The sequence below is a fragment of the Sturnus vulgaris genome, chromosome 1 (genome assembly GCF_052056855.1).
Source record: "Sturnus vulgaris isolate bStuVul1 chromosome 1, bStuVul1.hap1, whole genome shotgun sequence".
Classification (NCBI taxonomy): domain Eukaryota; kingdom Metazoa; phylum Chordata; class Aves; order Passeriformes; family Sturnidae; genus Sturnus; species Sturnus vulgaris.
The window spans coordinates 69,918,597-69,938,124 of record NC_142243.1 but is presented as its reverse complement, the minus strand read 5'-3'; the positions used below and the strand labels follow the sequence as shown (position 1 = coordinate 69,938,124).

The window sequence follows — 19,528 nt, the reverse complement described above, 5'->3', positions numbered from 1 at the left end:
ATGGCCAGAGGTTCTGTCAGTGCCCACTGAGAAACCATCTCAACAGAATCATTCAAAGCCCTGGTTTGGACCCCAGCAAGGTCCAAGCAACTTCTGGGGTGCTGTTAAAGTACACCTTTATTTCCAGCCTCTATTGTGGAGCTGCCTGAAGCCTCCATCATCATTTTCAGTGGGTGCTGATCTGTCTCTGAAGCCTAAAGGTTAAAGCAGTGTTTGGTGGAGTGGCTCTGTAGTCATTGCTTGTGTGCAGAACATGACTCTCCATTTGCTTCCTTCAGTCCCAGTATAGCTGTGTGGAACCACCCATGGAGCGAGCAGACCTTTGAGCTGTCGTGCATAGAAAGAGAAAAGAAAGGAGGGATTGTGTTCACCACCAAATAGCCTCTGAGATGCACAATCCACATGCACATATGTTCCCCTCCCACACTTGCAGTCCCTTCAAAGCAGTGTGTTGGCATGGAGGAGAGGCAACCAAAATTAAATGCCCTCTACCTTGTTTGCCCATTGCTGTTTTTTTAACTGGAATTTTTTTTTTCTAGTAAACTGAACAGCACGGAGAATTGAGTGAGAAGGTTTGTCTTTATAAATGCATGCATGAGACTTTAGTTCACAAATATATGTTCTGCTTCAGATTCGTGGTAGGCATATTTTGAATGTTCAGAGTTCTTGCAACTCCTTTCCATTTTATTATTTCTCTTGTTAAATGAATGCATGTAGTTGACAAAATAATAGAGGGAATTTGAAATAAATTATTATAAATATACTGGCATTCTGCTTAGAAAAAAACAAATCATTGCATCTGTCTTCCCTTAAAGATAGCTGCTGTTTTCATGTTGTCATGTCCCAGCTTACAGACCACTCTCATCAGCCCATCATCTGGCCCCAAAGGAGCAGCCAGGTCCCTTCCCCTCCTCTCTCCTCCTCACAGGCACTCCCATTCCTGCCTTCTGCCACTACACCTCTCCAAAAATGCAGGTGGGAGCACTGCATGCTGGTGATGTGCCCTGCTCCCTAGGCTATCACAGAATCATGGAATGGTTTGGGTTGGAAGGGACCTTAAAGATCATCTGCTTCTAGCCTCTTCCAAACCCCCTGCCATGGGTGGGAACACCTTTCACTAGACTAGGTTGCTCAAAGGCTCATCAAACCTGGCATTGAACATGGCCAGACAGCTGCAGTCAATACTGAATTCTTTCACTTGGGGGACATAGGAAGTGGAATGAGAAGGGGAGATATCAAACAAAAATCTGGAAATGTGATGCTAAACAATTTACATGTTTTGATTTACCAGCTTAGTGTGACGTCATCCTCCACAGATATTTCCCTGAATTTTTCCAGGAGGTTTGCAGGCACAGGAGCTCTCTGGATTCTTTGCTGCTGTGTGGTACCAGTGTACTATCATTAGTCCAAAACATTTTCTTTCATTTTGTATTTATAGGAAACCGCATTACTCTTGGGCAAGGTGCATAACTGAGATCCAAAGTTTCATTTGATTTTTTAATCTTTTCTTCCTTATCTTCAGCAACCCCATGGGCTAGAAATACAGTCATTCTAAATGGAAGTATATAATCTTCAAAAATTGCAAGTTACAGTAATGTTGTGTTTGTTACTTAATGCTGGTGAGAGGATTAGCTTTTTTATTTTTTGACATACACCAGAAATATCTAGCTTTTACTTTCCAAGTGTTCAAAACTACCACTTAGCAGTGAGATTTCAAACAATTCACTTGTGCATTTTCCTGATACCTGATTTCATCAGGTATTTGTATCTGCATTTAAATATGTCAGTACATCTGAGAGGTAGTTTATTTAAATTGTTCTCTGTGTGTCAATCTATAAGGCTTTAATTCAAGACTGAAATGTCTTCCTAAAATATTTACATCAGCTCAGACATCTATGATTGGCTTAATGCAGGAGCTATTCGTGTCTATAGCTCGTGTCATGTAAGATGTCAATTTTTCATAAAGTCACATCTATTCTTAAAATCTCTGATGTTTTCACATTGAAGGAACAGTGCTGTTAATAACAACAGTGACAACTTGAAAGGTTCTTTCTGTCTTCAGGCACATTCAGTGCAGGGGTTTGTGCCCACAAAGAACAGTGAGAAAACTCCCCTGACTTCTGTAGGAACAGAAATAGTCTCTGATATCATTTAACCTCATTTTTCTTTGCTCTTGTCTTCAACAGTTAAGTACATTTTAATGTCCCCACTTAGCCAGTGAGAGCAAACTGATAAAAATGGAGATGTTTACGTATTCTGTGCTCTGAGAGACAATGTTAGAATATGGGCTTAACCTAGGGAAGTTTTCTGGCTCCTGTAAACCTCCAGTGTTGTAAGTCAATGTCTGTATCTGTTATTTCTATTTTAATTTTCTTCAGTTAGTACATTTAGTTTAGACTACTAGCAGATGAAACCTGCTTGGTATATCCATTGCTTGTGCTAGACATAGCAAGAGCTGGTGTTGTTTTGACAGGCAGACAAACAGATTTACAGTTTTAAATTGAAATTCGTCCTTGGAGCTATTGTAAGAACTTCGTTAAAGCATTAATGAGATAATAAAGAAATAGTATTTTGACTTCTCCTGACAAGTATAGCAAATTTTCTGAGTGACAATTCAGCAAAAGAGATTCCAACCTGTAAGTATAATTTTCAAAGGGACATTTTACAAATTAACATTATAAAACTGTCATTGGAAAAGCATCTTCCTGATAGTAAATAGAAAGTATCTATTCTAAATCCACTGTACAGTACATTGCTAAATCGGTGGCTATGTTTTCAGACACAGCAACATTTTGAGCTTAGTCCTGCTTTAATGAATAGAAGGATTTCTTTCAACTTTGTAGCATCTGAGGCCAGAACAAGCTCATTTTTGTGGTGGGAGGATGCTGAGCTAACAAACTGGCTAATTTGAGAGCATACCTACGCACACACGCGTAGTAAATTCAATAGGGTGCTAATTTTAGCTGATGTGAGCTGGGAGCAAGCCAGTTGTGGAAATGCAAGGTTCTTACTTGTTAGCTTCCTTGTAGTCTGCCTTGCATATGAGTAATGAGTGGGGTTTTTTTCATTCTTCCCTGATACTCCTTTAGCTCAGAGAGCTGTTAGTTTCCTTTGGTCTGCTTTAGAAGGGAAAATGTAATATATAAATGGATGATGAGTGATGAGTTGGATAAAAGGTACCACTCTCTAATAACTATATGCTTATGGGCTGACCTGGATGGAGCCTTTCCTAGGAATCTCCATGAACATATGTGTGAGATGTGTGAGAGGGCAAAAAGAGAGACTGTGGACATTTGTGAATAAAGGGCAGATGAGGCTGGGGAAAGGACTCGGAGTAGCTCAGAGGTCTCAGAATTGGTGGCTTCCCACTGATGCTGAAGCAAACCTGCCCTGCGGAGATCATCATTCCCACCTTCAGCAGAACAAAACCAGTTTCCACAGTCTGGATATTCCTTGGTTAGCACATTCTTCGCATCTAGATTTCAGTCAAATGGACTCTTACTCTACTCTTGTCCTGTTCACAGCACCATTTAGCCCCAAAAGAAAGACCTGCTGTAAGGGACTTCTCCTATGCTCTTTGCCAAACCTCCTATTCCTTTCTCTGTCTTTAAATAAGGTTGTTAGGTGTGAGCTCTTTCCTGCTCTTCATTCCTAGTGAGTTACTACAGGCGGTATGGAAATTGCTCCATTTGATCCCTGCTTTTCAAATAAAAGATTATGTTAAAGAAATGCTGAGAATGTGACTAAGGAGCTTGTTCTGTTTCAACATCATTATGTGCAAGGATGGCTTAGTTAACATCTTGTTCCTTTCATTTCTGTTTTTTCTCCCCAGACTCTTGTTTGGATATTTTGTATTCAGTGTCTCATCTGACCATGTAGCAGTTGCTCTCTGCTGAAAACCCTTAGACTGGCGGCTGTTTCATGAGCCTGTCTGTCATTCTGATTTCCTGGCTTTTCTTCTTAAGTGGTGTTAGAGGTGGAAGTTGTTCTAATGATTTGCTAGCCAAATCCTAACTTTCCAGTAACAACTGGACATTCTTAAATTATAGACAGGTACTTTAGTTATGAAACTGTTGACAACATTGCCTGACACTCACAGAAAATTTCCGGATATCCCTGAGCTATTTTAGTTAATTTCTGGCAGTGTACTTGCTTTAACGATTTATATTGAGGAAGCTTTTATTTTTTGTATGGATAATTAAGTGGAACTGGTTTCTGCTTTGGCTTTGACTGGGAGCTCATTAATATGCCTTTTGGGAGTCATCCTCTCATTTGCTTGTCTTTGGAGTGCCCAGCAAGGAAGAACTTCTCAGGCTGTGATTGCTGGTGATGTGAGTTATTATAGCATTGTCTTGACACTTACATGTAGTAAATGTGCTTTATCTTAACAGCACTTAAAATGTGATTACTTTTTTTAGATTAGTATGAAGGATTCTGTGTAGATTAGGAATATAGAGCTGTTAAAGAGCTATAATGCAGAGAGAGCCAGTACATTAATGCTATAGGGCTACTTAATATGGCAAACATTTAAATTTTTTTTCAGGATGTTTAAAATGCTGTAGTATATGCCTTTGCTGAATGTTCATACATTGCCATTTCATGTGTGTAGTTAGGCATTAACCATAGGCTGTGCCGTCGGTGTCTGCTGTGTTTGCATTGCTTTTCCTCTGTGTTTCAATGTCACGTCCTATGAAACTTCACAGTGGTTCAGCCTCTGCTGGTTTCTTACACCATAATGGTGGGAAATCTTGGTCAGTATCAAACTTTATGTTTCATTTAATGTGTGTCATGCTGGGCAGGAAATTAATTATTTTGGGGAGAAAAAAATCCTATTTCACTTCGGTCAGAAATTTTCAGATGTGTTGAAGTGTTGCATTTGATTCCTGTTTGCATATGGACATTGGAATTTCTCAGTTGAGGCTCTCCTGTTTCCTCAGATGTCAGATGGTTATTGCTGTTTGATCTTCATGGTCTTCCTCATCAGGCATGCTGATTTTATGGCTAAAAATCTGCTGGTTGTTACTTTCTTTACTTGAGATGCTAGATGCATCAAATGAGACCAAACTGTTCTAAAGAAGGTATTTCTTGCTCTTGTTAGCATAGGGCAGTTATGTTCTTTACACTTCATCAGAAGTCAAGGCTGCTTGAAGTGAGTAGCCATGACTTGAAAGGGTGCCGCTGGGAAGACAGCCCCAGACTGCAGCTTATCATTTACTCTTTACCTGTCCCAAGGCCAAACAAGTGTTGGCAGGCTCTCACACCTGAGATGAAACTGTATCATGGAAGAGCTGCCTGGTAAGTCCAAGCCCTGTGCCTGGGGGCGAAGGTGTCTCCCTTTCCTTGTGCTAAAATGTTATTGCACAATTTATAAAGCTAATCCTCTCTGCCCTCTGCCCTCGCAATGGTATTTCGTCATATGAGAGGACAAGCCCAGAGGACACCTTTGTGGCTGGAACCTTTAAACTTGTCAGTTGCTGTAATTCACTTAGGAGGTTATGTGTGTTCCTATTTCTTGGGGAGGAACCTTTTATGGTTTGAATTAATGACTGGATCATATCTGTATCTCTTCACTGTAGCTTCGATCAGTCCAGAGCATTATTCTCCCCTTCCGGCTTCAGTGTAACTTTGCAACTTAAACACTGGCGAGAGAGGTCCTGAAACCTGAGGGCTGAGGAGTCTCTTGCTCACTCCCACACCAGCTTCTCTCTCCCTCACAAGAGAAGTATAGGCAGGCCTATTACTTCAGGGAAAGATTACTCAAAGGCAAGAAAAGCTTCTTCATTTCCCTGGTGTTACCTTCACATACCTTCACAATTCACTCCTGTAAATGTGGAATTAATGGAAACAGTAGATTGTGTAGTCTAAACCTTACCATTTGTACTAAACATTATTAAATAATATTTGCCAGTTCTTAGCAATTGCTTATTTTTTGTAGCCAGCAATATGGGTATTTCTTGGAATGTCTGTAGTTGAAAACCCCAAAATTCCATATGAGCAGAATATTTTTATATTACATTGGTTTTGTTGAGGGGTCTGTTAGTTTTGCCATTAGTAAGATGAAATGTGAGCAGAATTTATTGGTGAGATTTGTTTCACAATGGAAGTCATGAATGGGAAAAGGAATTAAGCAAAAAGGAAAATAGAAAAGCAGGATTCCTGGGGATGCTGTTCCTGGTGTAGCGAGACAATGTATCATTGATATGTATTCTGATCCTGACGGCTTAACAAGATGAAGACCTGTGGAAGCATGTGAACAGTGTCTTGGGTATGAACGTGAGCAAAAGTACTTTGCAGATATTCAGCTTTACCTATTGCAGTCTCATAACAATGGAAATTGATGCAAGCTCTGATAACTATGATAAAATGGTTTCTATAATAGAGCTGGGGACAAGGGGATACTGTTTCCCACAACATTGCTGTATCCAGGTGAGGTTGGTAAGGTCTGGCTAGGTGGACAGCCAGAGGAGTAGTTCAACAGGTACAAATGCAAAGCCCTGCACCTAGGGAGGAGCCCCAGGCTGGAGACTGACAGGCCAGAGAGCAGCTCTGTGGAAAGGCCCTGGGGGTGTGTTGGGCAGCGAGTTGGGAACCCACCAGCAGCACACCTGGCTGCAGGGGAGACCACAGCATTCTGGGCTGCGTGGATGAAAGCATGGCCAGATCAGGAGAAGGAATTGTCTGCCTCTACAGCGATTCTTAGACACCTTTTAGATAATCCAGTTATACCAGTAGCACCCCACTCCCCGCAGTGCAGGAGGAACATCAGAAACCTGGAGAGAGTTCAGTGTTGAGGCATCACAGCCATCAGGGCTGGAGCATTTGCCCTCTAGGGAGAAGCTGAGGGACTCGGGCTCATTCAGGCTTGAGAAAAGGTGGTTTTGGAGGTAGTTAGGATGTAGTCACATTCTTCACAGTGGAAAATGGTGAGAGGATGAGAGGCAATAGGAACAAGTTGAAACAAGAGTGATATAGACTGGCTTGTTCCCTACAAGGACAGTCAAGCAGTGGAAGATGTTGCTCATAGAAGCTGTGTAGACTCTCTCCTTGAAGGTTTCCAATACTTTACAGTTCAAAGCCCTATGGCCTCAGGTCTGATCTCATAGCTGGTCTTGATTTGAGCAGGAGGCTGGACTAGAGGTTTTCTGAGGTCCCTTCCCACCTGAATTGTTTTGTGATGGCATGAAATACCAATTTTCAGTTTGGAAAATTCATTCAGTGGCAGAGGTAGTGGATGTCATTTCTTGGTGTGTATGGATCAATATATATTTTTCTCTACAATTACTTTTAATATATGAACTTGAGAAACACTGATTTTATGGGCTTGCCAGGGTGTGATGGTAGGGGACATTAAAATTTAATTTGACTTTACAACAATGTGTGCTGTCATCAAAGTTAGTCGCACTCAAATAGGTGCAGTATATAGTACTGTATATTAACACAGATGCACCTTCCTGGAGCTTGTGTAAGAAATTATGCTGATTCAGTCATTCCAGTACAAAAATCTGGTGTGAAATGATCCTTGAAAGAGGACTGGGGAACCTCTACCTGACAGCCACTACAGAACCTTTGATGGGTCACATACCAACATTGTTGATATGTGAAAAATAATTGTGTGCTTACAGTCAGTGTGAAATCCTGAAGCCATACTCACTTTATCCATCCCCGATGGAATCATCTGCTGTTTGCTGGTATGAACAAAAGAACAAACGTTGGCACAGATGAACACTTGATCCAATCCCTGTCATACTTCTTTAGCCTTTGAACGTCAAAGCTCCTCCCTACTTTTCTTTTCAACTAATCCATGTTAAAATGTGCTTTACATACAAATCTAATGTTTTTAAAGGTCTACACTAGATATATTTGGACTGGTGTTCTCAGTAATAAAAGTACATAAACATGCCTTAATCCTGCTGACATGGGTTTTCAGATACCACTGCTGACTTGGAGTACTCCAAGTTCTGTCACTTGCCTTCTGACCTCTAAGACAGGAGCAGCCACCCTCTGGCCACTTAATGAAGTCTGAAATTAAGCATCTGAAACAGCACTGTTAAAAATGTTGGTGATTTGCTTTAAAATCCTAATCTATTTGTACTTAAAATTAAGCATGGCAGTTGTGTTAATCATGTTCAAATCTTTGTGCAGACTTGTTGACTGTGAATATTTTTATATTTATATGGGTGTGTAATGTAATCAAGTTTTTGGGAAAAAATGTAATTTTAGGGAAAATATTTATGGCTGTTCTTAACATGTAGGAAGCAGTATGAAGTTGAAAAGGTAATTTATTAAAAAATGAACATTTATTTATTCCTTGCTGCATTTAATGTGAAATATGCTGGCCTTATATTTGCCAGCAAGACTTATTTCTTTATTTCATAAACACGTTCTTTACTTATTCATGGAAACAGACCCAGTGAGGTGATTCATGAGTGCTTTTGACAGTTTTGGTGAAATCAAAATTAAAGAGTATGCAAGCTTAGCATAAATCAGAATAAGATCCTTAGTAATGGTCTCTCTTTTGGGAACCCTTCCATCTTTGGATCACTAGCATTGTTGGGTGTCAGAGTAACCTCTTAGCCATTCATTTAAGACATCAATTAGTAGTTGAAGACTTTCAGAAGAGACATGGTCTTACTTGCAGTGCCTTGAGAGCCAAAGTACAGATTAGGAGCTAAAGATCAGGCACTTGGATTTGAAGATCTGGTCTTCGTATGGGAGCCAACAGTGATTTTTTAAATTGTGCAACGTGAAGCGAGAGCATGAGATGAAAATTATGGTGCTCATTGGACTCCAGGGATAGATAGTGGTTGGTTGCTCCATGTTCACAGGATGACATTGAGGGAGAAGGCAGTGGTGCCCTTCCTTGGTTCCCTCTTATTCTTTTCTTTAAGTTCAAGCCTGTAGCTCTATTAGAAGGAAGAGAAAGAGAGTAGGTGTTATAATAACATGTAGGCTTTGAGACAGGCAGTTCTGGAAGTTACTTAAACAAAACCATTGAGATCATTTTATCAAGACACTGGTTCACCAGTAAATGCTTTGGAAGAAAAAATCAGATCACTTATAGCTTCCCTTATTTGCTGCGTGAGTTACTTTGCAGATTGCTATCTACACCATCACACCTGTGTTCTTTTGTTCTATATCCTGCACATAGATTGAAGTGCATCAGAGAAATTGTAGGTGAACAAAATCATGTTTAGAAACGTCAGCTTTTTCTTGTCATGTTTTGAGTGCAGAATTCATGCTGAAACAAAGGAATTAAGTGGAAAATCTTGAGAGCAGGCAGAACAAAGCCAACCAGGCGAAGCATAAAAGAGATGCTCTGGTGTCCCTGGAATGTGAAAAGCAGGGTACTGAGCACAGTGGCATTGTCCCCTCTTCTCCTGGCCTGGGTAACTTAATCCTATTTGATGTAGTACAGCTTTATGAGAAAGATTCCTTTTAGACATCTGATTGAGCTGACAGCAGTTCTCAAAAATATCACTTCACCACCAGAGGAAAAGGGGAATTACCACTGAATGATGCAAATGGCTGGGTGACTGCACAGGGGGTGAGCAGAGTGCATGGCATGGCAGGGAGAGAAAGAAAATTAGATCACCTTCATACTTTTTTTCCACATGAGGATGTTTTTACATTCTTTTTGTTCAGTGTCAGTTTGTGGATGTGGGTACACAGACGGCCCCGGCAAGTTATCACACCCCTGAAAGCTGCAAGGCAGAGGAGTCTTTAGCATTTGGGGACTGATGCTCTCTGCCAGTTTTGTTGATGCCTCCAGAAATATTGGTGCAGTTGACCTTTGTGCAATCATGTAGCTGTAGATTAAGAAACGTGCAGTGGAATATCTTCAACATAAGCTGGGAATGTGAAGCAAAGACTTACACAAAAAGAATGACCAGCTAAAAATAAGTGAAACAAAGTTGTTGGTAGTTCCTTTTTTTCTACAGACATGCCACAAGTTTGGTTGTTAGCAAGCATAAGGTGAATATTTCCATTAAGAATAATAATAAAAATTTCTAAATTATCCAGGAGTAGGGTAGAATATGGGACTCAAACAGCTTTTAAGCCATGTAAAGTCATTGTCAAGTAAGTACATTTTACAAGATTTTATAGATGGGCACACTGAAGCAATTCTGTGATTGTATCTCTGGGATCACAAAATATATAGAGGCAGAAATACAAATAAGAAATTAGTTCTCATTATTTCTGTAGACTTGAATGTTATTGGTATAGAAGCAGCACAATTGTAGTGAAGACTGAAAAAAAATACTTTTTCTATGTGTAACGCAACACATAACTTGCTTTTTTTATTCTTTTTCATTTCTTGTCAACTTCCCAAACAATATTTATACTCTGGCATGTTTTGAACAGCATTTTAAAAAGTAAAGCAGTAAAAAGACTATGGAAAACTCTGATCTTGTTATTCAAAGTGAATGAATCTTTTTAATTGCTTGATTGATAGATTAGAGACACATTTTTACTTCCTTTAAGGCTTTTGTAAGCCACATTATACCTTTCAGCTTCGCTGGTTTCCAGTTCACCATTACATTGTGCAGGTTGAGTATCCCTGTTCTTTGGCACTGTACGGTTGAAACCCAGAAACAGTAGCTTTGAATATTCCTGTATATCGGGAAGCACCACATCATTTGATTGTTCGATTGCTGCAGTATGAAACAACTTAGTCTTTTTTGTGTGCATTTGCTTGGATGTTTGCAGTTCATGACACTCTTACTTTCCTGGCTGTGTAATGTGCCCAGCTCTTCCTGTAGTGCTCTGGTAAAAACACCAGAGTATGATTGGTGTGGAGGCGTGATTGTGACAGCACAAAAGCTGTAGTGTGTGCATAAAAGGAACCAAATCACTTATGTGCAATTAACGTGGCCGTGTTTCAGAGGGATCACCAAACCATGGCTAAAAGCACATTTTTAGGTAATTACCTTGTTATTTTCTTTTTGATTTGTGTAAAACTGGTTTTTGTTGCTATTGAAGAAAAAACAGTTCTAGTAGATTATGAATTGTAAAGAATTCACCCTTAATAATATGAATGATAACTTATAAGTGTAAGTCACTATTAAATTATGAAGCAATGGAAAGTACAAAACGTGAAGGGAGGCTGCTTGGCTTTGAATATATTAAATCCAGCCTAATAGGAATAGGTTTTGATGATACAGCAATAAATCCAAAGTTCGTTTAAAGGTAAAGTGAACAATTGCAGCAGAAATTTCTTTCTGGATGCCCAAGAGGAGCACAAAGTTACCAGAACTGGGATTTGGAGCAAGTAGTTCTGGCAATGGATTTAAGTATCTCTTTCAGAGGGCTGCTGAATGTGGCAAAACAGACTCTTCATAGGTAAGCTTTTTTAGTAGGGCTGGGAGAGGAATGGGTCAGGTTCTGTGGAGCTTCCACATCTGCAATGAATTATGTGTGCTGTAGTTTCACCCCAGCCAGCACATAATTCCCATTCTAGCCACTGTAAAGAAAGTTAACTCTACCCCAGATAAAACCAGCACATTGTGTGATATGTAGTCTTTAATCTTTCAGTTTGCAGTGTAACCTGAATATCCATTCAGCTTAACTGAATATGTGTGTATCATTAAGTTGGCATCAAGGCAGAAATTAGGTTTCGAAATTCCAAGTATCTGGCATTACCACACATCCCAGTTGGGTTGTGCTCTGGCATGGAGAAAACATAACGTCTTTGCTTTTTTTTCCCCTACTGGTCACTTGACATTCTCTTCTGCTAGACAAGCTTTAGGCATTGCCTGGATTTCCTCTACAGAGCAGGAATTTCACTCTGGATTCATCAACTACAGTATCTCTTGTCAGATGCACACAATGCATTGGCTTTCCTCCCACCACAGTATGGAATCTAGCTGGTGTTTCTGCAAGAGGACAGTCCTTGTGCCAGTCCAAGGGGCTCTAGGGTTGATGGGTACTGGGAGCTTCCTCCACTTGCCTTCTTGTGAAGTTGACTGAGAATTTCATCCCTTAATACATTGTTGTAAGGCTGTTCTTTACCTAGAAGTGCACATAAACCTCTGTTCCTGAGTTACTCATGCAGAAAAACCTGGTGCTTGGTGCTGCTTCCTAAAATGTGTGTGTCTGAACCTTCCCAGAGCCATCAGCCCTCCAGTCACACTGGATTCCTTCTTTGCTTATAATATTGACAGTCAGACAAGTAGGGGTTTTGCTAACAGCATGATGAAAGAGTTGTCAAAGCCTTAAAAAATGAATTTACATCCATTTAATATTTAGCTTCCTCTGTCCTACCAGTGATGCTAGTGGAGGCAGTGGCTATGACTGTGTCTATGTTAGGATAGAAGAAAAAAAATTAAAAAGCTGATAGATTATCATACATTTGATGTAGACAAAGGTGTGTAACTTGGGTATCCACTAAAATAAAATACTTCTGTGTATCAACACTGAAATTCAGTCTATTTGTGGTTTTTGTTATAGATGGAATTGGACTGTCTACAAATACAAGTGCTTCCTACAAAATTATTATTCTGCTGAATAATGCTCCAATTCATTTGCTATTCCCTACCCCCCTGAATCTCTGCATGCATATCTGTTTAAAATCAGCAACAAGTGTAGCTAGTAATGAAATAATTCAGATTTAGTTTATTTTGTTTCATGATGCACAAATAGGAAGTCATTTAAGTGTGACTGATTTTATTCATCCACAGTAGTTGCTCATCTGAAATGCTATTGAAATTCAGTAATTGGAGCTCTGAAATACAGTATTTGACAGATGGTGTGGGTGGCTGTGCCATTTCCATGATAAATCTACTTACAAATATAACCATGAGGAAGTTGTGTTCATTCCTTGACTATGGGAACATATAGATGGAAAAAGTGACAAACATGACATATATGTCTTGGTTCTTCATTTTCCTTCTATAATAATTTGAATTCTTAAACTAGTGCAAGAGAGCGGCTTCTGAACTTGTCTGAAAAGGAGTTGCTAAAATATTCTTTCAGAAGCCTTCCTTTTCTTACATTTCCTTTGAAGCTTTTCCTATAGTAAATTGCTTTCGTAATGTCTTCAAGCATCAGTTAGAAAGCATTGCTCATCTTAGATGAAAACAAAATAGATCTTCTCTAAGATACATTTACTGTTAACTGAAAGCATTGGAGGCTGAAGTGACAGACAGTCCTTTTGCCCCAGGGTTTACTGTTGAAGCTTAGAGATGGTAAAATGGTCTAAATAAAAAATATACTGCATTATCCAGTTTGAATATTCTTTTTTATTCTCTTTATGTTTTAACAGAAATCACCGATGCTGGTACTAGAGGAACCCAAGATACAATTAAAGGTGTGAAAAGGAAAAAGATTGTGTCTGAAAACCATCTTAAAAAAATACCAAAATCGCCTTTGAGAAGCCCTGCTGAAGCCAAGGTTAAGCAAAATGTAGACTCTTCACCGCTAAAAGCTCTTCCAGATGCCTCCGAACATGCCAGGGCACAGGATCACTTGCCCATGCAAAATGGAAATCAATGTACCAAACAAAATGGGGGAGCACTTAGCAGTGAGATAAGTGTTGAAACAACCAAATCTGAGACATCAATGCAGACAAAGCTTTCGCTGACGCATCAGTCCTTAGATTTGTGTAAACAGGTAGCAAGGGATACTGATGCAAACCAACTGAACTCAGCAGAGAAGAAGCCTCCCTCAAACTCCTCATCAAGTAATACAAAGACTGACAGTAATGAATGTATTAATTTTGTTGATTGCAGTACGTCATCCCCATGTACGCGTACTGCATTCGATGTCTTACTAAAAGCTATGGAGCCTGAACTGAACACCTTAGCACAAGAGTGCCCCCCTTATGGAATGCAAATAGAGAAACTGAGACCAAATAAAACTGTAAGCACCTCTTCTAGTCTCACATCCAATACAATAAGTGTCCAAAATCAGTCTGCTTCGTCACAGCAGGAGTTTGCAGCTGGACCTCACTATTACCCGTTGAACAATGTGCATGTAGCAACAACAGCCAAGACTGGACAAGCACAAGCCCAATCAGTTTCTCATTCACAAGACCTTATTACTAAAACCAGTCAGCAAAATCACCAGGTTGTTATGTGTCCAAGTTTAACTAGGTCGCTGGTGCAACAGCAAAATCAAGAAAACCCCAAGCTCCAGCAGATCTACAGCATAGCAGTAACTTCGTCTGTTGTTCACACTTCATCTTCCACTGTAACTCAGGTTTTTTCTCAAAACCCGTTAGTAGCTAGTTCATCTTCACCATTGTCAATTAACACATCGAGTTCAACACACTTGTCTATAGGTCCGGTGTATAATTCAGCCCAGATAGCATCAGTTGTAAACCATGGTGTAGAACAAATATGTAACCTCTTGAAAGACCAGAAGCCTAAAAAGTTAGGGAAATATGTCTGTGAGTATTGCAATCGGGCCTGTGCCAAGCCCAGTGTTCTCCAAAAGCACATCCGATCCCATACTGGAGAGCGACCATATCCTTGTGTGACGTGTGGGTTTTCATTTAAAACCAAAAGCAATCTCTACAAGCACAAAAAATCACATGCACACGCCATCAAACTTGGACTTGTCCTACAACCAGATTCAGGTGGCCTCTTCTTATCTCATGACTCGGACAAAGCACTTAGCATTCATTCAGATGTGGAGGAAAGCGGTGAAAGTGAAGATGAAGGTACTGCAGATGAAAGGCAAGATGATCAAGAACTGGAACCTGCACAATTAATGAAAGTCATTTCAAGTGCAGAAACACTGCAGAAAGGAAGCCCTGTTCCGTTAGGCAACCCAGACTGTATGCCAGGTGACTCTTCGTTACATGATGCAGAACCTCAAGTAAGGGCAGCTTTACCAAAAGTAGTAGTTCATCCTGTAAATGTTTCTCCATTGAGGGCTGATAGCCCAAAAGTGACAGAGCCAGCACCTGAGCTTGCTGCAGCACAGAGAAAAGGTGATTCTAAAGTCACAACTCTTCAGTCAAATTTAACACATACAGCCGCATTCAAGGAGAATGACATAAAGCAGCATCAGAAAGTAGAAGCAGGCCTGTTAGAGGAACAGCCAGGATCAACAGGAGGACCAGTGCATGCTCAACTCCAGAGACAACAGGCAACTGATGGTTCTCAAGATCAGCAAGGAAAATGTCTTTTGAGCCCTAGAAGTTTAGGTAGTACTGATTCTGGTTATTTCTCTCGTTCTGAAAGTGCCGATCAAACAATGAGCCCTCCAGCTCCTTTTGTAAGGGGATTATTGACCTCTGAGAAAGATCCAAATAAAAATCTGCCCTGTGTGCCACGAGCAAGTGGCATGGTAGCATCAGTGGTACAAACTGTTTGTGCCGAAAAAAATCTGATTCTCTCTGGCCAAATGCGACCTCCCTTAGCAACAAAAACCCTTGAGGAGCGTATCTCAAAGTTAATTTCTGATAATGAAGCTGTTGTGGATGACAAACAGTTAGATAGTGTGAAACCAAGAAGAACATCTCTTTCAAGAAGAGGAAGCATAGATTCACCAAAATCCTATATATTTAAGGATTCTTTCCAGTTTGATTTAAAGCCCATGGGAAGAAGAACTAGCTCAAGCTCTGATATACCAAAGTCTCCTTTCACACCCACTGAGAAATCCAAGCAAGTTTTCCTTCTTTCTGTACCATCCCTTGACTGTTTACCTATAACACGAAGTAATTCCATGCCTACCACCAGTTACTCAGCAGTACCTCCTAATGTCATACCTCCCTCTCATCCCCTTCGAGGAAGCCAGTCATTTGATGATAAAATTGGCTCTTTATACGATGATGTTTTTGTGTCGGGACCTGCTACTCCGCTGAACCAAGGTGAACATCCTCGGACCCTGGTTAGACAGGCAGCAATAGAAGACTCCTCTACTGGTGAAAGCCAAGGTCTTGGGCCAGTGCGATCTGTAGAAGAAGGTTATCTGGGGTGTAATTTATCAAATGAATCCTTACTGCAAAGGAGCAAATCCCTGGCACAGGGATCAAATTTAGAGAAAACAAAGAAGTCCCCTCAGGTGCGAGGAACAATGTTTGAATGTGAAACCTGCAGGAACAGATATAGAAAACTGGAAAATTTTGAAAACCACAAGAAATTTTATTGTTCAGAGTTGCATGGACCTAAAACTAAAGCAGCAATCCGAGAGCCTGAGCACAAAACTGCTCCAAACAGTACACAGCCTCAAATTCTACACTACAGAGTTACAACTTCAACTGGTGTCTGGGAGCAGACGCCCCAGATAAGGAAAAGAAGGAAAATGAAAAGTGTTGGTGATGATGATGACCCACAGCAAAATGATACGAGCATACCATCAAAGAACACAGAAGGCCAAAGCAAGCCAGCAAATTCTTCCAGTCTGTCAAAACACAGTGCCACAGCCGTGGTAGGATCACAACAACCAAGCAAACTTCTGCTTCAGAATTCACAAATTCAGCTTGTGGCTCGCAGCACAGATCAGACTACTGAGCCAAAGATGGCTCCACTCATTGAAAAGCAGGCAAGTTCAGCTGTGCAAGAAAAGGTGGAGTTGAAGAGACAAGGGACTGGCATTTCAGTAATACAGCACACAAATTCACTGAGCAGAAATAGCTCATTTGAGAAATCAGAGTCTTTTGAAAGAGTATCGCCAGTTTCTTCTCAAGAGACCAACAAGGTTGCAAAGCACCGCTCTTTGAACACAGTTGTAATCCAAGAAGACAGACACTCTCATATGAGCACTCCCCAGCGTCACCAACCCTTGTCATCAGAACCACCTAGAGGGGAAGTTCAGGGAAGCCAATTAGTTTCTAATGAGAGAAGTGCACCACTTCAGCCATCAAGACTCGTTCGCCAGCATAACATCCAGGTTCCTGAAATACTGGTCACAGAAGAACCAGACAGAGAGCAAGAAAACCAATGCAGCGATCCGGAAAAGACAGAAAGGTTTAACTGGCCACAACGCAGTGAAACACTGTCAAAATTGCCAACAGAAAAGCTTCCACCGAAGAAGAAGAGAATTCGGTTGGCTGAAATGGAACATTCATCTGCTGAATCAAGCGTTGACTCTACACTTTCCAGAAGCCTAAGTCGGGAGAGTAGCTTGTCTCATGCCTCCAGTTTCTCAACTTCACTTGATAAAGATGAAACTTTAAAGACTGAGAACCTTTCCAAAGCAGAGCCTGTTAGTAAGTCTTCAGAATTCCTCATGATTCCTGCTGGCTCACACGCACTGGCAGTGCCTGGACCTCATTACCGAGAAATGAGACGTGCAGCCTCAGAGCAAATCAGCTGCACACAGCCCTCGATGGAGGTTGTGGACTACAGGAGTAAGTCTTTCGACTGTGGAAGCATGTCTCCATCGAAACCTGTCCCGCTTGTAGAGGTAGCCACTCCGAAAGTGTCATCTGCAAATGGGGCTGCTGGACACGTGCCTCTGCTAGAAAGGAGGAGGGGGCCATTTGTAAGACAGATATCTTTAAATATTGCTCCAGAAAATCAACAGCCTCAAGTGAAATCGACTTCATTGCAGGCAGCTCATGCCTCAGATGTGTCCACAGTGCCATTGCATAGGCTGCAGACCCCTGGCAAATCCTCAGTGGAGTTTCCTTCAAGTACTCAGCATTCACAGACTAACTCCAGGCCTCATTCAGCAATTCAAAATTGTAATCCTGTTAGCCTATCTTCAGCTCAGCAGCCTCTAGATCACATGGTGAATAATCAAGGCCAGCCATCCTTGACTCATCATCCTTCCCAGCCATCTACTAAAACATCAGCCCAAGGGGAGCAAGCAAGCATGAACTCGCTTTCTTGTCATCCTGAAGAAAAAAAGGACTGTTTTGCTCCAAAGTATCAACTTCAAGTTAAAACATTACATATAGGTCAGCCATACTCTTCTAAATTGCTAAAAAATACTTTATCAACTCAGACTGGTCCGAGTCAAGTTGGGGTGGACCAGAATGCATCTTCCTTTGAAGTGCAGACAAAACTCTCTGACATGTCTAATCCATACTCTGTGCCTCCTCTAAAGCAAATCGTTCCTAATAACTGCAGCAGTCAGATACATCAGATTGCTCCTTTTGTGGTTCCTGTCCGTATTCAGAGCAGTATGCCATCCTATGGCTTTGCAACTGTTACACCCCTGCCTCACATTTTAGTGACTCAGGATCAGGGAAATCAGTCCGTCTGCAAAACAAATGTTGTGACAGTGCCAATGCTTGAAGGCAAAACTCAGCTGCCAAAATCTCACAAAGATCATCAGAGGATTTTGCCAAATTCATTTGAATTTGAAAATTCACTACTGGAAAGCGGAACCAGAAATTCACCTTTGTCAAGCTCTTCAAATATCATTCAGAAAGTGCCAGTTAGCGGGCTCTTCCCTCAACCAGAAGTTACAGCTTCAAGTAAACGAATGCTTTCCCCAGCAAACAGTTTAGATATTGCCATGGAAAAACAGCAGAAGCGTGTTAAAGATGAGAGTGGGGCTGCTTGTATGACAGATGCTAGACCATTGCAATCACTGAGCGTTAGATCTAATGACCCTACTAGTAAGCAAAAGAAACCAGTTTTGGTAAGACAGGTTTGCACCACAGAGCCTCTAGAAAATCACCTCTTGGATCCTGATGTTACACAGCATGAAAAGAGCAGCAAGGCCAGTACTTCAGACCTACCTGACCATCAGTCATCTGACACTGGGGTTTCAGAAACCCTAAAGAAGTCACCAGAATCCGAAGACCTTAAGTCTTCCACGTCACCGGTGTTTGTAGTTAGGAAACCTTCTGAATTGTCTCCAGTGAATAGCCAGAGTTCTCTTCTCAAGGCTGTAAGTAGCAGTCAAGAAAGAAGGTCCCCGAGTAACAGTGATGAGAGCACCCACATCAGCAGCCCGGGCCAAGCAAAGCCTGTAGTGACACTGGCTGTGATGAATGCAGGAGAAATGCAGAGGTTGTCATTTCCAAGCCTCAAGACCACAACAAATTTTACCTGGTGTTACCTCATGAAGAGAAAACCATTGCATCTGCTGCAAAATGATCAAAAAATCTCTGCCTATTCTACATGGAGCGTTAGTCCTAACAACCCCAATCCACTCGGTTTGTCGACAAAGGTAGCTCTCTCCCTCCTCAATTCCAAACAAAAAGTTGAAAAGCCACTGTACACTCTAGCAAGAACTACGCACCCCAGATCTGATGTGTTGGTCTATTCAAGCAAGTGGAAGAACAGCTTGACCAAGGTACTTAAGCTGTGTTTGATGTATACTGATCATTTACAGAGGATTTGTTTTGGAAATCATGCTTCTTCGTATTTTAGAGAATGTAATATATCTGACAAATACCATATATGTGCTTATTTATTCTAATTATGCTGGATCAAACTGCTAACAAGATCTTAAGTAATTCAATTAGGAAACCTGTTCATAAAGATTTATCATTTTTTCATGGAAATTAGTTCCAGGGCTTAAATCTGTGTATTGAGTGTTTATTGTGGCAGGAATGTGTTTGGCTATTTTTTTGTCATGCAAAGGGTAGAACGAAATAAGCCTGATACAAATATTTTTTAAAACA

The 19,528-nt window shown here is 40.8% G+C and overlaps 1 protein-coding gene across 7 annotated transcripts in view; it reads left to right on the top strand.

Moving 5' to 3' along the window:
* The window catches only part of HIVEP1 (HIVEP zinc finger 1), a 128,330-nt gene that overhangs the window by 75,318 nt on the left and 33,484 nt on the right, over positions 1-19,528 (top strand). For all 7 annotated transcript variants that reach the window (XR_015805243.1, XM_014878605.2, XM_014878614.2 and 4 more), the window contains one exon: positions 13,262-19,197. Coding sequence is in view for 6 of the 7 variants with exons in the window: in XM_014878605.2 (XP_014734091.2) it covers positions 13,262-19,197 (5,936 nt within the window). In the remaining variant the exon portion in view is untranslated. The remainder of the gene's footprint in view (positions 1-13,261; positions 19,198-19,528) is intronic.